This window comes from Mustela erminea, chromosome 7, assembly GCF_009829155.1.
Source record: "Mustela erminea isolate mMusErm1 chromosome 7, mMusErm1.Pri, whole genome shotgun sequence".
NCBI classification, from domain to species: domain Eukaryota; kingdom Metazoa; phylum Chordata; class Mammalia; order Carnivora; family Mustelidae; genus Mustela; species Mustela erminea.
In genome coordinates this window covers 101275056-101298978 of record NC_045620.1, presented here as the reverse complement: position 1 = coordinate 101298978, position 23923 = coordinate 101275056, and the positions used below count along the sequence as shown (strand labels likewise).

The following is a 23923-nucleotide window of genomic DNA, read 5'->3' as shown; positions in this document are numbered from 1 at the left end:
GTGGATTCCGGACGGAAACCTCCTCACCAGCTGGTGCGGAAAACAGGTAAGCAACTTGCCTCGGGTCAATGGGCGAGCCCACGGCACCGCGCAGAGCAGAACCCAGGTCTCCTGGGTCCCGGGCGGGATTCTCTCTCAGGCTTGCAGCTCCCAGCCTCGTCTCGGCTCGGGGTGACCATCTCCTCTCCACGCCCGCTCTGGGTTTGCCGACCGCGGCCCAGAAGTCCGGTGCCGCCGCGTCAGAGTCTAGACGCCGGCCCCGCCTTCCCGCGCGTGCGCACCGCGTCCCCGCGCCGCCTCTCCACCGCAAGCTCCCCACCTCCCGGCTGCCAAGGACGCTTGGCACCGCGAGGGCCTTACGAGCCGCGGGGAGGGTCAGTCTGCGCGGGACTCAAAGCTCCCTGCCAGAAAGGTCTGGCTTATCAGTGGTCGAGACTGCCTCCGCCTCCTCCCAATCCCGGTCTCCCCGCCTAGCCCAGAAGGACAGAGGCGCGGCAGAGTCCCCGACGCAGAAGCTGGGCGCGGAGGCTGCGGACCCCGTCCTCGGACCCCGCCAGCGCCATGTGGCTTTCGCTGCTGCTGCTGCTGCTGCTAGCCCTGCTGCTGCTGGCGGTCTTCCGCAAAGGGCACCTGCGCCTGTCCGCAGGCGGCTCCCCGAACCCCTTCTCCGAGGACGTCAGGCGTACCCCCGCGCCGCTGGTGACCGACAAGGAGGCCAGGAAGAAGGTTCTCAAGCGAGGTCAGCGGGAAGGGACCCTGGGCTCCAGGGCTGCACTTGGGTGGCTTGCATTCCCATTCCGACAGGGCAAGCCGCTGTCTACTTGGGCCTCAGTTTCCCAAATGTAAAGCGTTAGGAGGGCTTCCTTGAACGGGGAAGCGTCCCGCCTTAGTATCTGCTACCGCTGGGAGCCTTAGCCCTGGCAGGCCCTAGGCCTTAGTGGCTCCATGGGCGCGGTCCAGTCTCAGCATCCCAAGGTCATGGTATACCCAAGAACAGGTCCACGATCTGCAGGATAGACAAGAGACCTTCCCCCCATTTAGTTTATAGGACCTTAACTTTTTTCACCTACACTACCTCGATGGTTCAGAGGCGTGGAGGAGCTGCACGTTTCTTACAACCTGTGTGGGAAGTTGTATTTTGCCCATCAAGTGATTTGACTGGTTATGCCTCCTCCCAAATTATATGGTCGAACTCTGGTTCTAAAACTTTGTTAGAACCTCAACAGGATGCCTCAAGCTCAGAGCTGCTCCTTGGTCAACCAGAATATCTCCACTCTCATCTTTAGGACATATTTTGGGGTTCCTCAAAAGCTTTAAAGAAGGAGTTCTGCCTTAAAAAAAAAATAGATCTCCTCTTTGATCTCCAAGGCCCCTACCACTTGTAAATTTTAGAATTCTGTGTGACACATCTTGTGATACAGGCGGCCACAATACTCTTTTAAGTGGAAAGACTATTAGTCTGAACTTCTGAGATCAGGGTTTTAGCTTGAACTCTGTCATTAATTTACTGCATAACATTCGCAAGTCACTCCACTAATCTTGGGTTAATCTAAAAATTAGGTGACTAGTATAACTTTTTCACACTAGGTTGTCATCTATCAGTGGGTCATGAATTCTATTTTGCGGTTTGGATTTCAAAATGTGATAGAATAGAAACTATCAGAGTCATCATACATAGTTCTGGGAATTGTTGAATTGTGAAACTCCTGTTTCAGGTATTTATATTATATACTTATTTATAACCTGGGTTGTGATATAAAATGTGCTTGTTTCTCTAAAAATGTTTGAAAAGTTTTCCAAGTTGTTTTTTTTTTTTAAGATTTTATTTATTTATTTGACAGAGAGAGATCATAAGTAGGCAGAGAGGCAGGCAGAGAGAGAGAGAGAGAGAGGAGGAAGCAGGCTCCTTGCTGAGCAGAGAGCCCTAATGTGGGGCTCTATCCCAGGACCCTGAGATCATGACCTGAGCCGAAGGCAGAAGCTTAGCCCACTGAGCCACCCAGGTGCCCAAGTTTTCCAAGTTCTTGTGCAGTCTGAAAAATTCCAAATCTCAATTCTTCAGGAGTGATCTTTAAAGAACAGATCTTGTGTGACCCCTTAGTTCTGCCTCTAGCCTTCTCTGATATTAAGGGGGTGGTGCTATGATTTCTCAGCTCTGTCCTGCTCAAGCCTCTGCTTGGGGATCGTGAAGAATCATCATAGGACCAGGCTGCTCCACTGGTGCCAACAGACCCTGTGTTTTCCAAAGATAACCAGCTTGTGAATGGACAGTTCCGTGAGCCAGCAGCCTGCCCACAGCACTCTCTTCTGTCCCCCATCTCCTCGTTTTCTTTCTTTCTCAGCTCTCTATCTGCACTGAAGTTTCTCAGCCTGTATTACTGTCAGCTTTCTGGTTTTGTTTGTCTTGTGGTTTACTGATTCCTACTTTCTCTGATAGTAGGGAGACTCCCCAGGTACATATGGGTTTTGATTACATCAATCCAACTCAAACCAAATCACTGTCTTTAATCTGCCTGGCTGGTCCCTGAGAATTTCCCAGGTGAACGGGTGGAGTTATTTTAGTCAGTCACTCCATGCCGAACTCCCTAGAGTTCACTTGCATTGTATAAGCGAGTGGAGTCTTCCTTGGTTTCCATCTCTTTGCTCTCCCGCTGCCCCTGCCTGAGAAGCTCACCCTCTGACTCTTCCCTCTGCGGTAGCTTTCTCAGCCAGCCAAGTGCCAGAGAATCTGGATGCAGTGGTGATTGGCAGTGGATTTGGGGGCCTGGCTGCAGCTGCGATTCTGGCCAAAGCTGGCAAGCGAGTTCTGGTGCTGGAACAACACAGCAAGGCCGGAGGCTGCTGTCATACTTTTGGACAGAAAGGTGTTGAGTTTGACACAGGTAAGGTTTATGTGGGAAGGGGCTGGGAGCATGGCTCTGTCTTCAGGAGGCTGGGGGAAGCCATTATGGGAGGATCCTGGACTTCTCTGATGTTTCGGAGGCACCGCTTTGCCTGATAGCCATAACCACTGGGTATGGAACTGGGCAGAGATTTGGTGGTTTCTGTTGCAACTCCTCCCCACGGAAAGGGTCGGTGGTACCCTCCGGGCGGGGGACTCAGCCAGGCAGGACTACCCCTTTCACCTTGCTTCCTTATCCACCTTTCCAGTCAGTCCTCTTATCTCATGACACCTTTTTCTTCTGTCTCCCAATAGGAATCCATTATGTTGGGTCCATGCAAGAGGATGGGATTTGCCGTTTGGTCTTGGACCAGATCACGGAGGGGCAGCTGGACTGGGCTGCCTTGTCCTCTCCCTTTGACATCATGGTACTAGAAGGGCCCAATGGCCGAAAGGAGTTCCCCATGTACAGTGGGGAGAAAGCTTACATTCAGGGCCTCAAGGAGAAGTTTCCCCAGGAAGAAGCTGCCATTGACAAATATGTAAAGCTGGTTAAGGTAACATGGCCATAATGAGGACCCCTGTTTATTCCTGACAAGGCTGACCTTCTTCATGAGTGGAGCGACTCCCTGGCAAGAAGGGAGAAACAGTCAAGTCTGCCCTGAACTCAGCCACTATACCTAGTTGGCCTCAGTGCCCAGTTGGGTCCAGTCTCTGGACCCTGGGCTTGGCGGCTGCCATTCTCACTCTGGCCTCTGGGGGGCACCCTGGTCTCCTTTTTGACAAGGCTAGCTTCTACTTGGGTCAGATAACGGGCTTTTTTACTTCCTCTGAGATTAGATGGGATTTTTCAAAAGAAATTTGGTCAGAAACCTGAAAAACAGAGAAGGTCTTATTTGAATGTGGAATGGGAACAATTCACAGAGGATGGAATTTTAAAAACCCAAGTTCAGCCAGGTCTAAGTGGTGCTGGGCCCTGCTTGGGGGCTGGTGCTGGCTATTGGAATGGTGACTTCCTGACAGTGTTCTAGATATGGGACCTGTTCTCAGGGCTCATGTTTTCCCTCAGGTGGTGTCCCGTGGAGCTATCCATGCCGTCCTGTTGAAGATGCTCCCCTTGCGTTTAGCTCAGCTCATCAGCAAATGTGGGCCGCTCACCCGTTTCTTTCCGTTCCTTCGTGCGTCCACCCAGAGCCTGGCTGACGTCCTGTGGCAGCTGCCTGCCTCCCCGGAGCTCCGGGCGGTGCTGAGCTATATCTTCCCCACTTATGGTGGGTATTGGCCTTGGGTCCTGGGCAGCTCCTGGAGGAAGAGGTGCTGCCCTCTTGGCTCTGTCTTTCTTCCTGAGCCTGCTTGACTAACTGAGATGGAGCAGTATATACCCAAGGCCCTCTGGAGCTTCCAGATAACAAGTCTGGCCACCTACCTTCTGGACTCCCTGGTAAAAGATTCTGTCATCCGTGCCCTGGATGGTTTTCCTTTCCAACCGACAATGTCCTCCCTCGTCTTGGCAACATGGCACTTTGCAGGGAGGACATTCCCACCAGCCCCAGGATCTGTCAGTTGCCCTCTATTTGGATGGAAATAGGCCGTCTGGCTGCCCTAACCCTGGGAATCATTTGGATCCTGGGATGGGTCGACTCAGGCTATGTGATTTTTGACAGGAAACTGTGTTCCTTTCTAAATGGTGCTGCCGCCGGCTCTCACCTCATCACCCCTTCCTTGCTTCTGTAGGTGTGACCCCCAACCACAGTGCCTTTTCCATGCATGCTCTGGTGGTTGACCACTACATAGAAGGAGCCTTTTATCCCCGAGGGGGTACCAGTGAGATCGCTTTCCACACCATCCCTGTTATTCAGCGGGCCGGGGGTGCTGTCCTGACCCATGCCACTGTGCAGAGCGTGTTGCTGGACTCAGCTGGGAAAGCCTGTGGTGAGAGCCCTACATCCTGCTTCCTGGTCCCCGGGCTAGGGTGGGACAGGACTGGGGTCCTGAGAGAATCAAAACTGTGGTCACAAGGTGGAGAAGAACTGAAGTTCAAGGCTGAAACTGCCCAGAGCAGGGGCTTGAGGAGAGGGATTAGTCTGGAGGTGAAAAAAGGAGGCAGGAAGAATAAAGGGTTGACTCTTCCCCCAAAGGACAGTATATAATCATTTATTCAATAGGTAAAATAGTTATCTGGTAATCCATAACCTCCTTGAATATAGGGGCTGTATCTCTGTTATCTTTGTAGATCTTAGCACATAATGGAGGCTCAACAGGTTCCTATTCAGTGACGGAATGAATAAGTAACATGCGCACTCCAAAGGGCAGTGTGGAGGCCAGCCAGATGCCCTGGCCTCGGTCTGTAAATGGCAGGTGGAGCCAAGAATCTCATTAGCCTGGCTCAGGTCTTTCCTGGTACCTGCACAAAGAGTCAAAATTGCACTGTGGATTAATTCTGTGAGGGGAGGGTGTATGCAGGGAAGGACTCAGAGAATGAACAGGCCATCCCTGACTAGGGGCTGCCTGAAGCAGCTGGGAAGGAGACAGAGAGAGGCCTGAGAGAATAGGGCTGATGTGACAGTGAACTCACCAGAGGAATCTTGCAAGGAGGAGTAGGGGAGTGGATGGCCTAGTACACACACACACACACACACACACAACACATACATCAAGGGAGAAAAGGCCATGAGCAGTCTCTGGGAACGCATGTGTAGAAGAGACCAGGAATTGCCGGGATAAAGAAGAGGTGGCTGTCAGCTGTGCGAGATTTTCTCTGATGTCCAGAGCAAGTTCTTCCAGCCGAAAGAGGTTCATGAAGCAAGGGTTGATGGGTTTAATTAGATTCGGTTCAGAATATTACTTATATTTTTCAGGTACAAGGTGATAAAAGATGGAGATAAAAACATAAGATGGCTATAAAGAAAATCTGTAACTCAAGAAGTTTCCAGCCTCATAGGGGAGATCACTGAGACACAATTTAAAGTGTCAGATAGAGACACACACTAAGGATGGAGGAAGGAGTGGAACGGTGCCTGAGCCAGCTCGTAAAGTGTGAGAAGAAGCTAGCCCGAGGTTTTGGGATGTTATTCCAGGCAAGGGGAACAGCATGTGCAAAAGTACAGATGTATGAAAGAGCTGAGTATTTTTAGACATCTGGAAGTAGTAGCTTGAACCCTAAGAAACTGCCTTTTATTTTTTAAGTAGGCTCCATGCCCAGAGTGGAGCCCAACGTGGGGTTCGAACTCACAATCCTGAGATCAAGATCCAATAGATGCTTAACCAACTAAGCCACCCAGGTGCCCCAGAAACTGCCATTTTTATAGGTCAAATATGGTTGAATATCAGCTGCTTCATATGCTGTCCCCAATAGGTTAGTGAGTACGGCCAGAGATGGGACTGGAGACATAGAAGGGCCCAGACCTTGGAAGGCCAGTATAAGACTTTGGAGTTTATCTTACAGAGGTTGTGGTGACACCAGAGGTTTTCAGAGTATTTTAGAGATAGAACTCTGGTAGCAGTGAAGAAGGGCCTGGGATTCCAGTGGAAGAACTTCAGCGCATGAGCTTTGTTGGGGTCAGTGTGCAGGTTGTTGGGTTTGGCTAAAGAAAAGGGTACCTACATGGGGAGAGAGCCAGGGAAAGTAAGGGCAGGAGTGACTTGGGCTAGGTGAAGATGTACTCACTTTGCAGTTTGGCCCAGAGCCTGCCCACCTGGACCTGGGTGGGCTGGATGCCCAGGTCTGAGAACATGCAATGTAGGCTGGGAGAGATATGTGCAAGATCTGGACCTTTCTTGGAGTACGCAGAACCTCAGCAAGCTCTTATGCCTGCAGGCATCACTGTGAAGAATGGTCAGGAGCTGGTGAACATCTGTTGCCCCATCGTGATCTCCGACGCAGGACTCTTCAATACCTATAAGTACCTGCTACCTGAGAACGCCCGCTGCCTGCCAGGTAAAGACTGGGCTGCGTTGCTCTTCCGAGCTCCCACCAGCACCCCTCTGGGGCTAGCCTGCCCAGCCCGGCTGGTGCTCTTGCTCTTCCTGACTGCCCTGTGACCGTCCTTGAGCAGAACAGGTGAGCACGAGCATGCCGTCTCCAGCATCTCTTCCCAGCATGGCCTCTGTGCGTAGGGGTTGGGAAGCAGCTTCCCTTGTATTGTGTCACCCCCCAAAGAGCCCTTGGTCCTTCTCTCTCATTCCATTCTTGGCATATTTACCCTCTCTCCCTTATAACCTCACTTACTTTGCCCTCTCCTCTTTCAAGGCTCCATTCCAGATTGCCCATTTCTAACTTCTCCAGATCTTAAATCATCTCTCTCACAGTTGGTGAGGGCGGGTGGCATCCTAAAGGAACATTTCTTGGGTTTTCACTAAGTTTGTGGTATGAATCCTACTTTTCTCCTTAATTTCTCACTTATTTTGAATGGGAAAGCCTCGTCTGACAGTATCAGTAAGGGAAGCTAAGGCCGGCATGGAGAAGAAGGTCTTGCTATAACTATTGTGTGTTTTATTTGGGATCCAAAGTTATATTTTTTGCCTCTTTCAGGAACCAGCTCCTTATTGGGGCTGAGGCTGCAGGAGGAGTATCCTTCTGGCTTTCTTCTGTCCCTTGAGCTCTGGGCTTGTGCTTGAAATCTGGGACCCAGACAGAAATAATACTCAATGTGATCATCTCTTCTGATAGACTGTGTCCAAAAATCGAGAAGCCTGATTTTAGGGGCGAGGGGTCAATAGGCATAGCCACAGGTGAGCCCTCCCTTGGTAAGTCTGTGTGAAAGGCTTTCCCTTTGTCATTGACATGACATGATCCTCATTGCCACCTGGGAGATGTCATCATCCTAATGTTTACGCAGCATGTGGAGAAGTGAGGTGAAGTGACTTCTTGAGGCCACCCAGGTGAAAGTAGCCAAGTTGAGATGAGAACACTGGTGTGTCTGACTGGCTCTTGGCCCACTCTGGACCAAGGAATGTGGAGCTTCCAGACAAAAGGAAAGGGGCAGGAGAGCAGCCAGCCTACAGGGAACAGAGTAGCCGAGCCAGAGTTGAGTGAGATGTTATGATTTTGAATTGGACTTTAGAATGTCACGTAACTAGAAGCTACTGGTATGATCTGAGGACAGGAGGCCAGTTGGCGGGGAAGGGATCTATAGTCCAGGAGGGTAAGAGACAGTTCTAGATAAAGGCCTCTGGCTGGGGTGGGAGGTGAGAGTGAGGAAGAGCTCCAGATGTGGTTGGGGTGGAAACCATGGCCTTCATTGGTACATGGGGGTGCCCAGAGAGCAGTGGGAAGGAGCTCTCCCCTCCAGAGGGTGGGCCTGTGGCTGCTCTGGAGGAGCCAGGGAAGGTGGGCAGCACAGTGGGTTCAGTAGAAAAGTGATGTCCTGGGTTCTTCCAGGGGAGAGGACAGGTGGCAGCCGTGATGGTCTCTGAGGCACGAGATGTGTATGACCAAAATCCAGCCTTCTCATCTCTTGGCCTCACTTAGCTGGGCTTCGGCCAGCATCTGTGCCAGCAAAGGCCTCCCTTCCCTCACACCAAATGGGCTGAGTGGGCTGAGGCAGACTGGCCATTGGCAGGGCAGCTGGGCAGGGCTCTGTGGACTGATGGACTTTGCCTTTGGTACTTGCTGCCTGGCAGTCTCTCAGGAACTCTGAACCCTGGCCCTGTCCTCTGATGGGTCCCTGTACCCTCCCCTCTCTCCCACACCTCCTCCCCCAGCAGCCATGTTGCTCTCCCTTCACTATCTGGTTACAGTTACAACATTTGCTGCTTTATGTGTCTTGTCTAATGGCACCAGGCCCACCTGGCAAAAAAAAAAAACAAAACAATTGTCCTACTTGGGTGGGGAGTTAAATGCGGCCTCAGATGAATCCAGTCTGAGAACATTTCAGGCAGTGGCAGTGAGGATGCCTAACTCAGCACACCCCAGGTGCTGGGACTCCTTTGTTTCCAGCTGCTCTGGGCTGGGGATTCTCATGGGTCTGTCTCCCTCTCAGAGACAAGAACTGGGTGGCCTCTGGGGCAGGCAGTGCCAGTTGCCGTCAAGTGTGGAGGAGGGGCAGTCAGGCAGAGGGAGCCTGTGTAAATGGGAGCACTTTTCTTAATTCCACTGCTGAGCCTTGAGGAGGTTTCTGGGGATGGTTTGGAGGGGAAGTTGTCTGAGTGGGGAAGACTGGTCTGACAGTACCAGTAGGGAAGCTGAGGCTGGCCTGGGAAAAACAGCCTTGATGTCATCCTTGTGTGCCTGATTTGGAACTCTAGGCTCTTGTTTTCTGCCAGGTATGTGGTTCGTGGATCACATCCTTCTAGTTGGAGAAAAAGGAAAGGAGGGTCTGGCTGGAGGTGGTGGCTATTCTTTTTTTTTTTTTTTTTTTTAAAGATTTTATTTTATTTATTTATCAGAGAGAGAGAGGGGGAGAGAGCGAGCACAGGCAGACAGAATGGTAGGCAGAGGCAGAGGGAGAAGCAGGCTCCCTGCTGAGCAAGGAGCCTGATGTGGGACTCGATCCCAGGACACTGGGATCATGACCTGAGCTGAAGGCAGCTGCTTAACCAACTGAGCCACCCAGGCATCCCGGTGGTGGCTATTCTTAAGGGCCTATGAGACCTAGACTGTCTCATTCCCTGGGCCCCCCCATCTTCCCCATGACCACCCCCACTGCACCTGGTGAGGGGAGAGCTGGCAGTGCAGTCAGCCCTAGATGCTGGGATGCCGGTCACCGGTGCCCCTGCAGCTCCAGAGCAGCCCCAGGCGCCCTCCTGTGGCTCTGGAAGCCCGCGCTCCCCTTCCCCCATCCGCGTGCACCTACAGTCCCGCTGCCATCGTTAGCATGCCATAGGCTCAGAAGTGGCCTGTTTTTCTATGTGCACCCTACACGGATTGCTCAGTTCTTTGTGGCCTCTGTGGGGAAAGCCAACTTCTTTCAGGAACAGTTGCTGTTCCAGTAGACAGGCATTGCATCTGATACCCTGTAGCGTCCCCAAGGCCTAGGAGAGGACCTGGCACATTTTAGGTCCTCAACAAATACTTGTTCAACAAGTTAAGCAGAGCAGCCAGTGGGCGAGTTACCCTTCAGGCAGGTGATGGTCCTGGGAATGGGAACGAAGGAGAAGACTTTGTGGGAGCCACTTCCAGAAAATTGGTCTGGGGTCATTTGTTGAGAGGTGGGGAAGCCCAGCTGCTTAGGTCCAGGGGACATCAGATGGCCCTCAGAAGAGTCTGTCACCCTCCTCCAGGGTGCTCTTCCCTCCTCCCCTACCTGAATTCTAAACATTAGGTGTCAGTAATGCTGTTTGCATTTGTTCACATGCATCGCTTACCACGTTGAGGTCTCGTACTGCCTGAACGGATCATGAGGAATTATGCATAGTCATTCATTAGATGGCTTGTATTAAATGTTATATGGAAATCAAGGCTTGTAACAAAGTGCTGTGCATATGTGTGGTCTGTATAGTGTGGAGCACAGTAGTCCGCTCATGACTTAAAGCCATCAGGGGGAGGCTGGAGGCAGTAGGCCTGAGACTGTCCTGTGACCCTGGGCCAGCTTAGGGAAGCTGAGCCTCCCGGGCTTCTAGGGGTGTTTCGAGCAGAGGTGGGAGAAGGCAGAAGAGTGGGAGCCTGGGGTTGGGCTCTTTATAGGCAGGAGACGGAAGAGCAGCTCCCTCCCCCGCCAAGTCAGTGTTGAAGTAACAGCTGTGAAAATGGCCCAGGTGCTAGGCTGGCGGCCGCGGGTAAAGTGAGCAGGCATCTGCAAGGTCAGGGCAGGAAGCGGCCACCACAGCCCCAGGTCACGCAGTCCTGACACTTTGGCAGGTGTGAAGCAGCAGCTGGAGATGGTGCGGCCTGGCTTGGGTGCCTTCTCTGTTTTCATCAGCCTTCGAGGCACCAAGGAGGACTTAGGGCTACAGTCCACCAACTACTTTGTCTGCTTCGACACAGACCTCGACAAGGCGTAAGGCGTGTGTGCACATGGGGGGAGAGGGGGTCAGCAGGGGCCTGTGGCCCACAGGGCTCTTGCTTCCTCCCCTTCATGCTGGGAGAATCCGCAGCAGGATGTGGACTAAGACTCAGCTTCGTCCCTGGGGAGGGGTGTCCTTGGGGGTGACGTACCCTCTGGGCAGTGCAGTGGCAGTGAGCGAGGCCTGCGGATTGGCAGCCACGCTCCTCCCCTGCAGAATGGAGCACTACCTCTCGGCGCCCAGGGAAAAGGCTGCGGCACACGTGCCCATCTTCTTCATCTCTTCCTCGTCAGCCAAGGACCCCACTTGGGAGGACCGGTTCCCAGGTGGGGCTTTGGGTCCTGGGGGTGGGGGTGGGGGCTGGAACAGGGAAGGGGCCTAGGGTTAATAAGCCCGGTTCTGTGTCCCCAGAACGGTCCACGATGATCGTGCTGATGCCCACCTGCTATGAGTGGTTTGAAGAATGGCGGGAGGAAGCAAAGGGACGGCGGAGCAGTGACTATGAGACCCTCAAAAACTCCTTTGTCGAAGCCTCCCTGTCGGTTGTCATGAGGCTGTTCCCACAGCTAGAGGGGAAGGTAGGACGGTAGACTATATGCTCATGGCAACAAATTGGTGACAATTCTGCTTTTTCTTTTGGGGAGGGCAGTAAAGCCCGGAGACAGCCAAGCTCGGGGAAGGGAAGGGAACCCACGCCGACAGACAGCTCTGTCAGGGAGAGCAGAAAAGGGAGGAGGGGAGGGCCTTATTAGGCCCCGCTCCCACCTCCTGGTTACCTTTTTTGTCTCCTCAGGTGGACAGTGTGGCCGGAGGGTCCCCACTGACCTACCAGTTCTATCTGGCTGCTCCCCGAGGTGCCTGCTACGGGGCGGACCATGACCTGGATCGCCTACATCCTCACGTGATAGCTTCCATGAGGGCCCAAACCCCCATTCCCAACCTCTACCTGACAGGTACGTGGACTGCCCCATTTCTCCAGGGCCTGAGACCCTGGGCGTCCCTGTCACCCCAAGTACTTTGTTCTGTCCTTAGGTCCTACTGTTCCCTACAGCCTTCCACACGTGGATGGGCTGCCCCAGCAGGCTGTGGACCTGGGGTGGCCTAGCTGGGAGGGATGACCATGACAGCCCTTGCTCCCCATCCTCCTTGTGGGAAGGTGCTCATGGGCCTTTGCTCTTGTCCCCTAGGCCAGGATATCTTCACCTGTGGGTTGATGGGGGCCTTGCAAGGGGCTCTGCTGTGCTGCAGTGCCATCCTGAAGCGGAACTTGTACTTAGACCTTAAGAAGCTTCACTCAAGGATCCACGCACAGAAGAAGCAGCATTAGTTCAGTAAGCAGTGGGTCTGAGGAGTCCCACCAGCGCTATGGCTCAGCCCTTGATTAGCCATGATGTCCTTCTGTCCTGTTCCTTCCTCACATAAAGCACTCTAATTTATTTCTGACTAGAGGTCTGACACACAGGTCACAGTCCTTAGATCATAGTTCTCAAGCTGCGGCTCTTCCAGTTGGCCGATGATGAGCTCTCATGCCTCCAACATGTCCCTGCTCAAACACCTGGTGTGGGTGGGTCAGTGCCTTGCAGAGCTCCTCTTGTCAAGCAGTGCTTTGCATACCACACTCGCATACCTCCCAGCTCCAAGCTGTCAAGAGTCAAGTATTCTTTTGGTCAGGTGGAGAGAACCTTCAAAAGCATGGGCCAGCTGAAGCAGCTTGGGCCAGCTGTCCCGAGGCTTCTCCTCTCCCATTCTCCACGCTGCGCTGCAGGAGCTCCACACAACTGAGGGTAAAGAGGGCCTGAACAGGCTTTTGTCCAAACCTGGGCACGGTTTTGGTTGTAGTTCCATAGGTTCAGAGGCCCCCAGACCCCATTTTTGTTGGTTCCAGTGGCTCTTTCAGAGGGTCGAGGAAATGCCTATGATGGGCTCGGTGTGGGTGTGGAGGTAAAGACATTTGCCAGCAAGGTATATGTTAGCATATCCAATTCATACACAACAGGCCCTAGGTTCGTCTTACTTCCAAGGTGACACTGGGTCTTCATTGGGTCTGCACCAAGATATGTTTACGGAGCTCAGTACCTGAGCCTTAAGGTTTATCTTCCAAAAATCCACAGCAAAGGGTAACATTAGCAGTGGGGGCAGAGGAGTGGAAAGATGACTTTACCGGGGTTGAAGCAGGCTGAAAGAGCATTCCCGCCAAGCGTATAGCAGAGGACAATCACAGAGGTAACTGTAAGACACATTAGCCAGCTACCTACTAGACCCAGAACATGGGCTGCCTGTTAGGGAGCAGTGCGGCTGGAAATCAGTCAGGATCAGAATGTGGAAAGCTACAGAATGTATGCAAAGGCCTGAGATGGTGTTCCTGTTTACTGGTACACACATGGGGATTAGATAGGAAGATTAACAAGGCTTTAAAAAAAAATTACCTTTCACTTATATTAGCCTTATTTCTGTCAATTTTATTACCATTTTAATAAATGTAATGATTTTGTAGCTTTAATATTTGAAGTTTATTTTGGTTTCTGTGCAATGATACAAAGCTACATTGAAATGGCATTCAGAGGAGCTCAGTAAAACATTATGTACTGAAAAATACTTATCATTAGACCAAATAAGCTTTTAAAAAAATAAAAGTAATTATATAGTTAAGTTAAAGCTGAAAATATAAAACATTGCAAAAACAGTGGCACTGTACTAATCAGGTAAACAAAAAGGGAAACAACTTCAGTCATTTATTTAACATGAGAAAATTCTGAACTAAAGGAGTATCTATGAGTGTGAGGAAGCTGGCTTTTTGGCAGCTTGAAACTACACAGCTCAGATCTAACACCTTTACAGAGGAGTTTCTCAACAGGGACATTTAGGAAATTCACACGGTTACTTGTGGGACTAGCTGAGCTAAGATTCAGTCTTTCTCTGGATGAGCAGTTAAATGAAACCTGAAAAATCTCTTCCCAGGATTCTTCCTTAAGCAAGGCAGTGTCAAAGACAACCTTCCCAGCAAGAGTTTTCAGAAAACAGCTGATAGAACTAAAGGGTCTGGTGTCTGGTGTCTAAAATACTCTCCTCCCTGTTCAAATGATACAGAACATGTGCAAAGCGTGCTAGCTTTCATCACATACACATAACAGCATTATATATCAAGTTACCCTGTAAAAACAAGGAGCAGGCTTCCTTTTTTTGATTTAAATGACATGAAGTAGAGGAAAAAAAAAAAGAATCACCATCAGGGGAATTAAAGAGGTTTATAATTCTATCACCAAATGTTTCATTAAAAGCCATCACGGGAAAAGAAATGTCAGCATTTATATAGCTAGTTGTCCAGTCTTTCCGAGTTGTTACAGCCTTTCTACATGGACAGGCCTTCACTCCCCCCGAGTCCAGAAGTGGATTCTTTAATTCCTCTCAGTAATCTGTAGCAGGAAAACAAATCCGTCTATTGACATCCATGACTAAAGCATAGATTCCTCCTCATAGAAATCACCCTGCAACCAAAAGCTGGGGCAGGAAAGCAAGCACGTAGCTGTCTGGATAGGGGTGCCTCTCATGGCTCCATGTGCCTCCCCTCCCCTCACCAGCTTGAAAGACCTGCCTTAGCCAGTTCATCCTCCTCCACATCATCCCTAGAAAAACATGCTTCCAAGAGTTCATCTTCAAAAGGACAACTCCTGAGGAAACAAGTTTTCCACCGGGGTGAGAGAGTTCCTTCAGTGTAATTTCTAAAGTGAAACTTAAATTCAATCGTACTCTTAGCACGAGAAACAATACTTCTTGGATGCTCAAAAAATGGAACTATGTAGACTCCACAGAATACTTATTTTGCATCCACTTGGTGCCAACCCTCTTGGTTCCTGAAACCAACCTTTCTGTTCTCCTTACAAGCAAAATCCATCAAAAAGGGACAGCAACCAGTAGCCAGGAAGAGCTGTGTGAGACCTTACTTAAGTTACATTCATATGTCCTAAACAAAGAAAATGTGTCCTTTGCAAGGAGACACTGAACTGAAATACCAGGGAACGTCATTATCCTGTAGGCAGATATGCAGACGGTGCCAGAAGCACTCCTGCAAACAGCTTAGTTTTGGGGGGAAGAGACCAGATAGAGACATCAGATAATGTCTGCCCTTTTTTGTTGGAGTTGCAAAATTTGTGACTGGCATTATTAAGAGTTCTTAGAGTAGAATGGAAAGAGCCAATCCTCTGTAGTGGGGGCAGTGAGGAAGGTGCGTGGGAAAATCTGAGCTGGGCCCTGAAGGAAGAGTTGGGGGAGACAAGCGGAAGAATAGAAGGGAGTGCACCCTAAGCAAAGAACAGCCAGGGGAAGCCAGGGAATGGAGGACACAGCAAGAACAAAAAGGCACAGAAGCCTACATGGGACTGCCCAGAGGAGCCTTTGGCCTGGAGAGTATGCAGATCTACACAGTCCTGAACACCAGAGTCATAAAAGCTTGCTTCTCTAAGCCATGAGAGGTAGACAGGGGGATCCATGGTCTTATGGAATGCTAGGAGAACCTGACAGAAGATTCCCTAGAGAGAGGAAAGCATTTTAAGGTTGGTGCACAGGCAGAGAGAATGATGCAAGAGCATTCATTCCTTCCTTATCTCCATAAATCTCAAGTCAAAGCCATGCTCTGTTTTAAGCAAGGTGCAAGATAATGTGACAAAAGGCTGGTCCCTTCTGCAGACCGGCTTCCTCGACAGCACAGAATTCATCCTACTGCCATCACTTTCCACATTCTTTGTATTTCCCTGAGATCAGCTATTCGATTTCCAATTTTTCTCTGCAGAAACAACTCTCTCTAGGCTACTATGGGGTAGCACAACTAGAGCAGATCTAAGGAAAACTTCAAACCACAGCAGGATCCAAGACACTACCTCAGTTACCCCTGAATTTCTTAAATTTTAGTAATGTCTGATATGGGCTAGAAGGAGAAATTTTACGAATTACCCTTGGCATTTTGTATCAATCAGAGAACCATTAACTAGATTAAGGTAAAAGACAGTACAGTTAGTTTCTGATTACAGGTCTGTTTTGTCTAGTTTAGGCAACAAAGGCAAAGCAGAGTTTATGGGAAACCTTTCATAAAAGCCCTTTGAAATAATGCATATCAAAACCGAAACCCTCCTGCACATCTTCTTATGCAAAGCCTGAGCTCACCCTATTTTAAAAAATTTGTTACTATTGTGAGTATAGAAGAACAAAGCATTTCAATAATTATAACTATATTTTTAAAAATCTATAACGGGAACCATGGCTTTACAGCCTTACTTCCAGAATCCCCAAGTTCAGTCAGTACAACCAAATGGAAGTTGACTTTGTCTTAATACGAAAATATTGGAAAAACGTGACGAACTTACTCTAGACATGTTGGACTTAACAGGCAATAAAGCACTTTTTAAAAGCTGTTTTGGTTTGCTGCTAGAGCCTCTCAAGAGAGTTATGTGTTAAAGTCACCCTTTGCCTGTCATCATTCACCTCTTCATCTTTTGTAAAGGGCACAACCCCCCCAAGTAAGTGGCCTTGGTACAAGAGCATCTCATCCTGCAGAGAGTTTTCCTAGGTCTACAAAGATAGTAGTGGGCACAATGCTATTTTCAAGGGATAACTACTAAATGGCCAAGACCCAAGGGAACGCAGTCAGCAGCAGTAGCCTGCCTGGGGCTGAGCTCCCTTTGGTCACAGTTGGCTTCCCACATACTCCCTCTACTCACACTCAGAGGAGGAAAGGATGGAAGACACGAGCAGAGATAATGGGGACACAGGAGTACAAGGTCACCAAAGTGCAGGTGCAAAAATCAAAGCAATCCCCTTGCCTCTGCCAGCCCAGACTTGCCACCAAATCCTAGAGGAGGGGGTGTCTCTTAGGTCACAGTACTTTTTTCTTCATTTATCTCCATTTAAAAACAAATCAGCAGGGAGGACAAAGTTCTCAAGAATGGAAAATCAAATCTGAAACAAGAGCAACACAATTCATTGGTAACATTAATCTCTTTCCAGAAGGAATATACCTCACTATGATTTTAGGGGGAAAAAGATCTTATTGGGGAACCTGGGTGGCTCAGTCAAACATCTGCCTTTGGCTCAGGTCATGATCCCAGGGCCCTGGGACTAAGTCCAGCATCAGACTCCCTGCTCAGTGGGAAGCTTGCTTCTCCCTTTGTCCCCTTCCCCCTGCTCATGCTCTCTCAAATAAATAAAACCTTAGAAGTCAGTTTGAAATCAAACATATACCAGAAAGATGCACATTTGGTGGAAGGAATATGGGAATCCTGGCTTCTGCTTTGTGCCATTCTGTGTTGTTCTGAATTGTTTATATGTACATTTTAATTAGAAAAAAATGAAAGGGAAATAAATTCTTAAAGTCAATTATCTGGAACAGTACTAGGCCAGGGCTAAATTGAAGCTGACCTACTAGGCTAGTTTAAAAAGGTGTTCTGAGCTGAGTGGCTTATTCTGGTGCTGGTATGAGCCATACATGTAAACTGTGTTCCCTTTAGGAAGTCAGGCCACCAACCACTTTTTACCAATGTCCCGACTGTCCCTACACAAAAGGGGAAAGGAAGGGTGAGTGCTGGCAGCAAAAGGCAGTGGAAGTATCCTGCTCCCACTCAGACAGGCTGCCTCTGGGGAGAGTATTGCTCAGCTCCTGCATTGTGGGGTGGAAGGAAGCCTGTTTTCTGACAGGCCTGGGATGGCCACACTCAGGAAACCTAGTCCACAGTGCTTAGTAGGGCTGATCCGGGGAGTTGCAGGTCTTTTTGTTTCTGGACCCATTTGTATTCAGGGAGTGTAGTCTAATGCTTTGCTACCTAATGCATGGTTCCCCAGCATTTGGCATCACCTAGAAACTCCTAGAAATGTAGAAACATAGCTTCCACCCAATAGGTAAGGATTCAGATTTTGCTTTTCCATCATAATTCCCAAGGTGGTTAAAATCTGCGAAGTACTGACTCAGTGCAAAAAGCACAGGACAGGTGTCTACAGACTTGCCATCAGATGTTAATTTTGCCACAAACTTGCAGTATGAACTTTGGGGGGAAAAATCATGTTTCTGGGCCTGACTTTCCTCATCTGCTGAGGGAGGAGGCTGATGTAGAACATAAGAGGGAGGGAGCTGATGTAAAACATATCTAGCTCTCATGTTGCAGACATGTATATAATGGATGTCTCTGCTCTGTGGTCTGCAAAGGGACAGGCAATGGCGGCAGCACCCCAGAATCAGCTGCTGCCTCCATGTCAAACGCAAGTGCACTGCTGGGCCTATCTGAGGCTGCATCTGCCTCCCACACGCCTGGGGCTCCCTTCCTTACCTTCTGGTCCAAACGCTGGTAATCACTGGCCTTTGGGCGCCGAGTGACTTTAGATCTTTTTCCTTCTAGGACAAAAGCAATAATCTGGGGAAAGGAAAAAGAAATTAACAGGTGACTCTACAATGGCATATTTCAATCTCTAAAATCAGAGGTCACCACCTGGTAGTACATTTGTTAATGACCCTGATAGTGAAAGAGCAGTACAACCACAAAGAGGCCTCTTTAAATTGTAAGTTTTCAGGAGGACAGGGCCTCCAGTTACATCAGAATCTATTATACTGTCAAACAGGAAATGACAGATGAAGGAAGACTGTTCTGGGCTTTAGCTTGTGGGAGTCTGTATGATTTACTCAAAAGCACAAAGATCTGCCAACTGTGCCCCATTCAGCTCTAGGATAAGACATTCCTTTTTTCCCCACAAGCAATAATTATTTCTTATCTGCAAATGTACTTTTTCTCAGTGTTTCATTTTAACCTTACCATTTTCACATCTGAGGTTTCTGTGTGATAAGCATTTGGATGTAGCCTAAGAAACACACCATATTATTAAACGTCTTTCCTCATTCCTCACAGCCACAGGCAAACTGACATCATGAACTGAACTCTCCAATTTCAACCAGGCTATAGAAACTACTGAGTTCTTAGGGCTCAATGAGAAATGCCGTCATTTCGTCATCAGAGTGGTTGCTAAACAACAGATATTACTCCACACCAAACCCTACTATCACAGTAGAAGATGAGTGTAACCATGCAATTTCTGGCCATTCTTCTAATCAGAAATTCAACTGACTGTAGAAGATAGTCCTGGGCTCTCTGCTGTGGCTGTCAAAGACTAGGTAACCACTCTTTCTGCCACTGCAGATGGAAGATAAAAGCTCGGGTAAGGAAACCAGAAACGATGCACCATCTTCAGAGTGGAAACAGGAAAGTAAGTACTCTACTTACAGACTATCAGGTACTCAGGTTCTCTGAGGCAGTAAACGATCTAAGTTTACAATTTCGGGAGGAGAACCCAATTAAGGTCCTCACTTGGCACCTAGGACAGCAGCAGAGGGTACTCAAAGGAATCTGACATGAAAGAAGATGATCTATAAAATGAGAGTAAACGCCCTAGGAGAATCTGAGGAAAAACTGCAGTTTGTCTTAAAACCCCCAGTGCTCACAGGCTGATGAGTGATAGATATTTGCACACGCACCAAGAATTCAGGATGGAGGAAATCCCATTCCTCTTCTTAAGGCAATTCTTGACTTACCTTCCGTTTGTTGTGATAGGCAATGTAGAGCACAGCAACAAGAATGGCTGCAGTCACCAGATAGGCAAAGAAGTGGCTGCTCTCTGCACTAGCACTTCCAAGATTGTCCTTAAAAAGGTCATCATTCTCCCTATTCATGGAATCTGAAAGTGTCCCCTCATGGTTCTCACTGGAGGCAAGGCCAGGCATTTCTTTCTCTCCTTCAGGTGGTGAATTTTCAGGTTCTGTCTCCCCTTCCTCAGCCTTCTTGGCCTCCACATCTGTAAGCTCTGAAGACTTGCCATCTTTCTCCTGCTGTGGAGAAGTGGAGTCAGAGTCTAGTAATTCTCTCTCCCCAGATTCACTTCTAAAAGCATGCAGAGAGGTATCTTTGCCAGCTGGTATGTTTAAGTCAAGCTTGGTAGGCTCCTTGTTAGCAGACAATGGGTTAGAGACCAGCTTATCAGGGCTGTCTCCTTTGGACTGTGGCTCAGGCTTCTCCTCTTTAGGGCCATCTCCTGTGGACTGCAGCTCAGGCTTTTCAGTGTTAGGGTCCTCTCCTGCGGGCTGTGTCTGGGTTTTCTTCTTGTTAGGGTCCTCTCCGGTGGTCTGAGGCTCGGGCTTTTCCTTCTTAGGGTCCTCTCCCGTGGTCTGAGGCTCAGGCTTTTCCTTCTTAGGGTCCTCTCCTGAGGACTGCGTCTGGGGCTTCTCCTTGTTAGAGTCCTCTTCCGTGGTATGAGGCTCCGGCTTTTCCTTCTTAGGGTCCTCTCCTGTGGTCTGAGGCTCGGGCTTTTCCTTCTTAGGGTCCTCTCCCGTGGTCTGAGGCTCGGGCTTCTTCTTGTTAGGGTCTTCTCCCGTGGTCTGAGGCTCGGGCTTGTCCTTCTTAGGATCCTCTCCCGTGGTCTGAGGCTCGGGCTTTTCCTTCTTAGGGTCCTCTCCCGTGGTCTGAGGCTCAGGCTTTTCCTTCTTAGGGTCCTCTCCTGAGGACTGCGTCTGGGGCTTCTCCTTGTTAGAGTCCTCTTCCGTGGTATGAGGCTCCGGCTTTTCCTTCTTAGGGTCCTCTCCTGTGGTCTGAGGCTCGGGCTTTTCCTTCTTAGGGTCCTCTCCTGAGGACTGCGTCTGGAGCTTCTTGTCAGAGTCCTCTTCCGTGGTCTGAGGCTCGGGCTTTTCCTTCTTAGGGTCCTCTCCCGTGGTCTGAGGCTCGGGCTTCTTCTTGTTAGGGTCTTCTCCCGTGGTCTGAGGCTCGGGCTTGTCCTTCTTAGGATCCTCTCCCGTGGTCTGAGGCTCGGGCTTGTCCTTCTTAGGATCCTCTCCCGTGGTCTGAGGCTCGGGCTTGTCCTTCTTAGGATCCTCTCCCGTGGTCTGAGGCTCGGGCTTGTCCTTCTTAGGATCCTCTCCCGTGGTCTGAGGCTCGGGCTTGTCCTTCTTAGGATCCTCTCCCGTGGTCTGAGGCTCGGACTTTTCCTTCTTAGGGTCCTCTCCCGTGGACTCCGTATGGGGCTTCTCCTTGTCAGAGTCGTTTCCCGTGGACTGAGGCTTGGGCTTCTCCTTGTTACCGTCGTCTCCCGCGGCCTGCGGCTGGAGCCCCTCGTCAGGGCCCTTGCCCGTGGCCTGTGGCTTTAACTTGTCGGACTTTTCTACTGGTAAGGAAACTGAAATAAAGAAACCAGTTGGTTTCAGAGCCAGAAGAGACTGAGGCAACAACCAAACGGGCAGGCGGGTGATGACAAGCGGAGGGGTGGCTATGGCAGGGAAGACCCGCGGTGAGGGTGGTGGGTCTGGGGGTGGCAGCTGGATTACTGGGGGCACGGGGGGGGGGTCTCACCCGTCGCTGCGACGCTCAGCAGGACCAACGCAACCAGGAACCGCATCCTGCACAGGCTGTGCTTCCGCCCTCTACTGCTCTCGCGAGATCCGTCCGCGAACTCTTAGTATTCTTAGCTCCGCCCTTTCCTGCGTGCGTCTTTCCGCCGCAACCCGGGTGAGGGGAAGTGGAGAGGTAGGAGAGGAGAGGGCCGGACCGGCCGGTGCTTCCGCTTTTTCTCTTCCGTTTTGGCTGTATTCGTCCGTGTAGAGGTCCTGCAGTCTTTCTTTTCCAGATTTTTTCACTGCCTAGCCGCCGCCGCAAACGTCACTCCCCTTTTCCTTTTTACTCCCCTTGTATTTCCGAGACAATCTTGGCAGAGCCAGAGCTCCCTGGCCGGCAGATGGCCCCACGGGACTGACGTCGCTGCGACCCGGCGCCTCGGCTCCATCCTCAGCTCACGTTTTTAACTTCTCCCTTTCTCTCGGTTCTTTGCTCGTAGCTCACAAACGTTTTGCGCCCAGGTCTCTCCCATTTGGAAACAGAAACTCATCCCGTCACCTTTGTAGCGGAGCCATCCCATTCCCATGGGGACTGCCCTCCGAGGTCCCCAAAGATCTTTTCTAAAAAGTAGGTCCTTTTTCTTGTCATGAAAGTTATTCATGTTCGCTGTAGAAGATTTAGTGAACGTATTTATAGAAATAGGAAAAATCTTTATCCCACTCTTAACGGAATAATCACAAGGTTTTAGTGTATTTTCTGCCTTGCAAACGTTCTAAAATTTTTGATTTTGGTAATACATTCTAGTGGTTCAGAAATCAAAATGAAATAATAAAAAAAAAAAGGTATACATCAAAATTCTTGATCCCTACCATGCTACAGATTACCACTTAGTGTATTGTGTTTCTATGTAGTGTTTTATTTATTTTCTAGGCTTTTTTTTCCTTTTCCTTTTTTTTTTTTTTTTTTTAAGATTTTACTTACTTATTTGAGAGAGAGGCACACACACAGAGCACCAGCAGGGCGAAGGGAGAGGGACAAGCAGACTCTGGGATGAGCAGCGAGCCCAACCTGGGGATGGATCCAAGACTCTGGGATCATGACCCAAGCTGAAGGCAGGCACTTAACCAACTGAGCCACCCAGGTGCCCGCCCCATCTAGTGTTTTGTTTTTAAACAAGTAAGAATACTTATTTCTCCCTCTGTCTTAATGGGTGTATTTTTTTGTTCTGTTTTTACATGCATATTCATTTTCCTCCAAATTGGTATCATTGGGTAAATAGTTTTGTATCCCACTGTTTGAAGTACTGTTAGTTTATACGTTAATTGCTGCTTGAGATCTTTTGTAATCACTGGCCAGGTTAGATGCTTTGTAGATTGGTTTTAAAAATGACAGGTCCTCACTTCTCTGTATCGTTCCAATTTTAGTATATGTGCTGCTGAATCAAACACGATAGGTCCTCACTTAGTGGAGCATGCAATCTAGTGGAGAACACAAATATTAACCAAATATTTATACAATTGTACTATGTGTGAATGTATGTTTGTGTGTGAGTGCACATTCAAAGAAATGCCAAGAAAACAAGGTGCAGAAACTGAGCTCTATTGAGACAGGGACCTTCAAGTTGAGGACCAGAGAGTGTAGGTATTTCCCAGGTGAGGTTGAAGGGAAATAGTTTACGTGACCTTGGGCAGTTCACCTGTGTTAAGTATTAATTTCATCATTATGTAATGGGTATAAAAGTATTGAGAATTAGATATTTCATATGAAGTATTTAACCTAGTATCTAGCATATAATTAAGACTCCCCAAAGTTATTATCATATGTTCATTATATAAAAATTTTTATATAAAGATAAGCCAAGGTAAGAAAATAAAAATATCTTGTAGTCCAGAGCTATTGTCATGATTATTTTGTTGATTTTCCCCTTTTTTATGGGTGTCTGTGCATATGATAGATTATTAACTGAAAATAAAGCAAGTTACAGAACCATACATACAATTCTTACCTTACAGGTCCTCTTTGTAGTTTTAGTGCTACAGCTAGTCATGTCACTTGTCTTCTGGTACACTATGGTCTTGCTTTTCACTGTTTCTTTACTCAACATCCTTTGAGGGCTTTCAATTGTTATAGAACTGAGTGTTTCTATGAGGAAAGTGAAATCAACAGAATAAAATACAGCACAGAGGTGAAGTAAGATAAGGAGTTAGATATTTCAGTAGAGTGTTGAGGGCAAAACGTGTTTGCAGTGGGTTATGTTGTGAGTGGAAGGTAAATAGTAACTACCCTTTTCTGGAAGTTTGCATGTGAAACAGAGGGTTTCAAGTTATATAAGAGGATTGAACTTTTTTGTTGACTGAGGGGAAGAGCTCATTAGACAAAGTGACCAAGATTACAAGGTACAGAGATGAACAAGGCCAGAGATGAAGGGTTGGGTCTAGGGAGCAGCAGAGCTGTTGACTTTGGATTGAACCACAGGTTGACTTTGAGACCCGTGGACAGGCAGTTAAAAATGATTAGAGGGTGAGTGGAAATTTAGGTGGGGATGTGGGGGATCAAAATGGAACATTTCAGCTGGCCTCCATTTTCTTGATATTCTAAGAGGCAGGGCAGTCTTCAAGAGTGGGAAGGTGGGGATTGAGTTGGGGAGTTGAGAATGGTGATGTGTAGTTGTTGAGGGGCTTTGGAGAGGAGCTGACAAAGGCCAATCTTAATAACCAATGAGTGGCATGGAAGGTCTGGCTGATGTTTG

At 49.0% G+C, this 23923-nt stretch overlaps 2 protein-coding genes across 8 annotated transcripts; one reads left to right on the top strand and one right to left on the bottom strand.

The window, feature by feature from the left end:
- Window positions 1–301: 301 nt before the first annotated feature.
- RETSAT (retinol saturase) lies at window positions 302–13325 on the top strand. Its single transcript, XM_032352629.1, has 11 exons — window positions 302–739; window positions 2700–2882; window positions 3197–3438; window positions 3951–4152; window positions 4616–4813; window positions 6699–6818; window positions 10680–10818; window positions 11042–11151; window positions 11237–11403; window positions 11619–11778; window positions 12013–13325. Exons 1-11 carry the CDS (start codon window positions 562–564, stop codon window positions 12150–12152), a joined length of 1839 nt encoding a protein of 612 aa, XP_032208520.1. The 5' UTR covers window positions 302–561; the 3' UTR covers window positions 12153–13325.
- On the bottom strand, window positions 13317–21305 carry TGOLN2 (trans-golgi network protein 2). Of its 7 annotated transcripts, none has more exons than XM_032352637.1 (6): window positions 21193–21305; window positions 20933–21019; window positions 20343–20848; window positions 19389–20300; window positions 18136–18219; window positions 13317–14238 (listed from the first exon to the last, which is right to left on the bottom strand). In XM_032352637.1, exons 1-6 carry the CDS (start codon window positions 21236–21238, stop codon window positions 14221–14223), a joined length of 1653 nt encoding a protein of 550 aa, XP_032208528.1. In that variant the 5' UTR covers window positions 21239–21305; the 3' UTR covers window positions 13317–14220. The 7 variants fall into 7 exon arrangements, with proteins under 7 accessions (XP_032208528.1, XP_032208529.1, XP_032208530.1 ...); XM_032352638.1 differs by having other exon boundaries at window positions 20469–20848; XM_032352639.1 differs by having other exon boundaries at window positions 19389–20549; window positions 20802–20851; window positions 20936–21019.
- Window positions 21306–23923: the final 2618 nt, after the last annotated feature.